The 5,553-nt window shown below is 50.9% G+C and overlaps 1 protein-coding gene and 1 non-coding gene across 2 annotated transcripts in view; both read right to left on the bottom strand.

The window, feature by feature from the left end:
• Positions 1-4,301: 4,301 nt before the first annotated feature.
• On the bottom strand, positions 4,302-4,373 carry trnat-ugu. The gene has a single exon. It is a non-coding gene; the product is annotated as a tRNA-Thr (tRNA).
• A 249-nt stretch (positions 4,374-4,622) lies between these two features.
• pdpk1a (3-phosphoinositide dependent protein kinase 1a) overlaps positions 4,623-5,553 on the bottom strand; it is a 41,666-nt gene continuing 40,735 nt past the window's right edge. The window contains exon 14 of the mRNA XM_042341053.1: positions 4,623-4,730. Coding sequence (XP_042196987.1) covers positions 4,638-4,730 — 93 coding nt within the window. The 3' untranslated portion in view covers positions 4,623-4,637. The remainder of the gene's footprint in view (positions 4,731-5,553) is intronic.

The following is a 5,553-nucleotide window of genomic DNA, read 5'->3' as shown; positions in this document are numbered from 1 at the left end:
ACTGCCAGCCCGCCCGCCCGCCAGCCGGAACCGGAAACAGCAACACAGGGGGCGGGGCGCAACGGCTACCTCCGGAAATGGCGTCAGGGAGCGGGAGACAGGCGGAAGTGGTTGGCAAAACCTGACCATCACAACAATAACAGCAGCAATAACAATAATATCCTCACACAGTGACTTAGCACTTGGTTGAGGCATCACAATGTGCTTCAGGACGCACTGTGAAGTGTAGTGACTGTGTGTTTGGGCAAAAATATGTCTTCTCGTCAGCTGTGCCTTCAGCTCCCCTCTCGATCCTCTACCCCTCCTCACTCCCTCCCTCCCCTCCCCTCACCCTGACCATTCCCCCCCCCCTCCTCCACTCCCCCCCTCCCCTCACCCTGACCATTCCCCCCTCCTCACTCCCTCCCCTCCTCTCCCCTCACCCTGACCATTCCCCCCCCTCCTCCTCCCTCCCCTCCCCTCCCCCCCCCTCCCCCTCCCTCCCCTCACCCTGACCATTCACCCCCTCCTCACTCCCTCCCTCCCCTCCCCTCACCCTGACCATTCCCCCCTCCTCACTCCCTCCCTCCCCTCCCCTCACCCTGACCATTCCCCCCTCCTCACTCCTCCCTTCCCTCACCCTGACCATTCCCCCCCTCCTCACTCCCTCCCTCCCCTCCCCTCACCCTGACCATTCACCCCCTCCTCACTCCCTCCCTCCCCTCCCCTCACCCTCACCATTCCCCCCTCTTCGCTCCCTCCCTCCCCTACCCCTGACCATTCCCCCCTCCTCGCTCCCCCCCTCCTCGCTCCCTCCCTCCCCTCACCCTGACCATTCCCGCCTCCTCCCTCCCTCCCCTCCCCCCTGACCATTCCCCCCTCCTCACTCCCTCCCCTCACCCTGACCATTTCCCCCCTCCTCGCTCCCTCCCCTCCCCCTGACCATTTCCCCCACTGCTCGAGTCCTGACCCAACTGTCCGGCGCCTTGGGACGTCCTCCCGACGTGAAAGGCGCTCTGTAAATGCAATCATGTTGTTGTTGTGATGTTGGAAACCCACAAATTGGGAGTAGGCAATTTGGCCCCAGAGCCCATACACACTTTACCCCCAAACCCTCCTCCCACCCCCACCCCCAACCTCTCCCCGGCCTGTACCCCGCCCTCCAGCCTTTGTAACTTGCAATACCATGTTCAATGAGCTGTGCACTTGCACTCCTAAATCCATTTGGTCCTTCCCAGACATGGCCATTCGATGTACACTCCCATTTTTTTGTACCAAAATGAATCATTGTGCCTCTCACGATTTAGCCGCCTGATCTGGGAGGCTCTCCCACAGCATAACTCACTGATGAATTATTCGGGCAGCTTTTAGGATTAGATGATAAACTAGACATTTACAGTTCATTCGTATCCAGGACGCTGGACTCATTAAAAAAAACGGGGGGGTTCTCTGGATGAGGGCGATCATATGAGTTGAAGAACCTTCTTCATCCCAACCAATCTTGTGATCCCTGGTAACTTTAGAACATAAAACATAAGAATTAGGAGCAGGAGTAGGCCATTCGGCTCCTCTAGTCTTCAATAAGATCATGGCTGATCTATTCTAACTCCACCTACCCACCTTATCCCCATATCCCTTAATCCCTTTATCCACAAGAAATCTTATCAATTTCAGTCTTGATTATGTTCAAGGACTGAGCATCTATAGCCCTTTGGGGTAGAGAATTCCATAAATTCACTGCCCTCTGAGTGAAGAAGTTTTTCCTCAACTCAGTATGAAAGGACTTGCCCTGAATTTTAGGACAGTGACCCCAGACTGTGACCCCACCTCAGATGAAAGATCCTGATGGGATTCCTCATCCTTTGAGGTTATAATCAGTTTGTGATGCAATTATGTTTTTTATCAAAAAGATGTTTAAACCTGCATTTCATGGTGTTACACTGTGGCCCGGTTAATGAGTTGGACAGTAAACCTCACGGAAGTCGTACCAGTTGGGACCATACAGTTAATATGACTCATCTCAAACTTGCATTGAATATAAACTCCTGAACGGGACTTGGGCAGATGTACAAACTAGGTGATATGATTTATACAGATCAGACTTTAGTTTCACTGTATCTATTAAAAGTAACTTGTCGGTGGCAACTGGTGACATTCGCCCACAAAATCCAGTCACTGCACTTTACAGTATATTCAGCGTCGCACTTTGAAACGTCTTGACGATGTGATCGGGCGCTGCGCCCATTGCAGATTATTATTATTTATGGTAATTGAACTTATAAAAAGAACTACTGGTTCACTTCCATGATGGAAGGTTACCGCCATCTGCTGGCAGCATGTTGTAAGTTCAGGCAAGTCAGGGTCTCCTATTTCTGGAGCTTTAGGAGCTCGGCTGCTTCCAGATGCCTGGCCGCAGGTCAGAGTCAAGGCAACTCTTCGTGGCGGTCTCAGGAGTCCAGTTCCTGAGCCAGACTGTCCACAGTACTCAGCACAATCCCCAAATAAAATTAATTAGTCCTTTGTAGTTCAACTTCAACCTCCACTTCACCCCCTCCTGCTCTACCTCTGCCTACTTCTCCTCCCTCCTCATCCACTCCCCCACCCACGTCCGTGGCCACCCCCTTGACCTGGTGATCACCCGGGGCCTCACCGTCTCGGACATCACCATCGTCGATAAAGCCATCTCGGACCACCACTTCATCTCCCTCAACACCTCAGTACCCCTTTCCCTTTCCCAACCCTCCACCATTACATATCGTCCATAGAAAAAAAATTCCTCCCTCTCCCTTTCCTCTGCCCTGGAGTCATCTGAACTCCTACACCTCTGGCCCTCACTGACCGATCCCTCCTCCTCACTCTCCTTTCTCCCCAACTCTCTCTCCTCTATTCTGGACTCCCTTGCCCCCCTCACCACCCGAACTGCCTCATACTCCCGTAAATCCCCCTGGTACACCAGCCATCTCCATTCCCTCAAGGCACAAGTGCGAGCTGCCGAACGCACCTGGATCAAATCCAAACTAATGGTCCATCGGCAGATTTGGCTTCACCACACCAAGACCTACTGCTGCGCACTTGTCTCTGCCAAATCCTCCTTCTACTCCAAGGTTATCTTGGAGGCAAAGGACAACCCCAGGCTTCTCTTTTCCACCACTAACAGTCTCCTCCATCACCTTCCCATACCTCGCCCATCCTCTCCTCAAACTCCAACTGCGAGGAGATGCTGGACTTGCTAGAATCTATAATCGAGGGGATATGTTCAGCCACCTCAGCCCCGTCCACAGCCACCCCCACATCACCTCACCCTCATAACTCACCCCCACCCATCCCCCCCTATACTCCTTCGACCCTATCTCTCCCTCCACCTCTTGTTCATGCCTTCATCACCTCCAGGCTCAACTATGCAAACGCCCTGCTTGTCGGCCTTACAATCTCCTCCCTCCACAGGCTACAGATAATCCAGAACTCTGCAGCCCGTGTCCTCTCCCGCACTCCGTGACCCCATCTCCCCCATTCTCGCCCGACTCCACTGGCTCCCTATCCTTCAGAAGATCCAGTTCAAGATCCTGGTCCACATACAAAGCCCTCCATGGCCTCGCCCCACCCTCCCTCTGCGACCTCCTAACCCCCTACCAACCCGCCTGTTCCCTCCACTCAGCCGGCTCCGGCCTGCTCCACGTCCCCCAACCCACCCGCCCCACCATTGGCGGGAGAGTCTTCAATCACTCTACCCCCAACCTCTGGAATTCCATCCCCCAGTCACACCGCCTCACTCCTTCCTTAGCCTCCTTCAAGTCCTGCCTCAAGACTTTCATCTTCAACCATGCCATTGGCCACCCACCTTCCCCTCCCCCCCATTACCCCAGCTCGGGACTGAAATGCTGTACACTGTCCAACGCCTTGGGACGTCCTCCCGATGTGAAAGGCACTATACAAATGTAATCTTGTTGTTGTAGTTGTTTGCGTGACATCACTGTGTGCATATGGGCTGCCACGTTCATCTACAAAATAGTTACTGCATTTTACAGTAATTCTTTTGAGATGTCTTGACAAGATTATAAGGTGATATAAAATTCAACGATTATATCATATGTAAGTGACATACTCTAATAATAATAATTTGATATAGCGCTTTTCATGTCTTCTAGACATCTCAAAAGCGCTTCACAGAAGACTGTAAAGTGAACTGTCTGTATATTTGTAGGCGAAACACGGCAACCAATTGCGCACAGCAGCGTCCCAAAGTGTTGGATTGAAGCGACCAATTTTTTTTTGAGGGAGGGATTATTATCAGGCGTGTGGAATATGGAAACTTCCCCAAGGTTTCGCCCTGCTGGGAATCAAACCCAGGTCTCTCGCTTACAACGCGAGTGCTCTAACTACTGAGCTACAGGACTCTCTGGTTTGGATACACTTACTCATGGCGATGAACTGAAAAACAAATCAGCCCGACTACCCCAATCGGAAGACACGGACGTTGGGGTGAGAGTTGTTGACATGTGCAGGGGGTGCATGTCAGTGGGCAGCTACTGATCAGCAAGTCTGGCTGGTTTCTCCCTGCTCCCTCTTAGCCTGGCGTAGAGGAGGGCACCGGTGTCAATTGTCACGGCTTCACTGTTGCCCTGGCAGGCTTAGTGAGGGCAAGACAATTGTGTTTGGTTTCATTCACGGCTTCTGGTCAGTGAATAGCAAGTTGTGTTTCTCTGGGTGAAGGTGTGTGGGCAGATCCACTGGTGCCAGCCAGGACACAGGAGCTGAAGCAAAGCAAGACAGAGAAACAGTAGCTTTTGTACGCTTACAACCTACATGCTTTAATTACAGGACTATCAAGCATCGTGTGGGGAATTCAATAATTGAGAGCTACATCTAAGCACAAATATTTGGAAAGAGAAATATAACAGGTTCATTAAATTATGAGAAATATGATTAAAATCATTGACCAAATAGAAAATTTATATAATAAAGCTGGAAAACAAAGTCATAAAATATTATAGTTTACAATAATTATTCATATTCAAAGGCTGTACATTTCAAACACATACACACATTGGCCCTGAACATGAATTAAATCCAAATATAATTCATATATTAGAATTTAAATAACACAGACTGAACTACAGGCTACTATTAGCCAGCAAATCACCTTATACAAGAATAAAAATACAAAAAAAAACACGAATCGTGTCCCCTAATATATTGCATTGCTTGCTTCAGATGTCTGTCAGCATCTCTTCGCTGTCTGTACATCGGGGCCTATGGGTGGGAGGCCAGCGGGGAATCTTACAGAATGTTACCCATTACGACGATCACACAACCCCTAGGAAGAAGCATGCAAGCGAGAGACTGGGGAGGGCAGAGGGGAGAGGGGGGCTAAGGGGAGAGTTGAAGGGGAAAGAAATTCCTCATCTCTGTCGAAAGAAACAATCATGATTTCTAGCTCTCATTGTGGATACTGGTCTCTGGAATCGTGTCGGGAGGGAGACAGCCACACACAGGCCCCTCAGCTCAGGCCAGGCCCCCAGCGGTTAAGAGGCTGAATAGTCCAGGGCTTGGCCTTGTTCCTGGGGTTTGTCATAC

This window comes from Callorhinchus milii, unplaced genomic scaffold (genome assembly GCF_018977255.1).
Source record: "Callorhinchus milii isolate IMCB2004 unplaced genomic scaffold, IMCB_Cmil_1.0 Scaffold16, whole genome shotgun sequence".
NCBI classification, from domain to species: Eukaryota; Metazoa; Chordata; class Chondrichthyes; order Chimaeriformes; family Callorhinchidae; genus Callorhinchus; species Callorhinchus milii.
The sequence above is the reverse complement of the archived record's forward strand: the minus strand, read 5'-3'. Positions and strand labels throughout refer to the sequence as shown.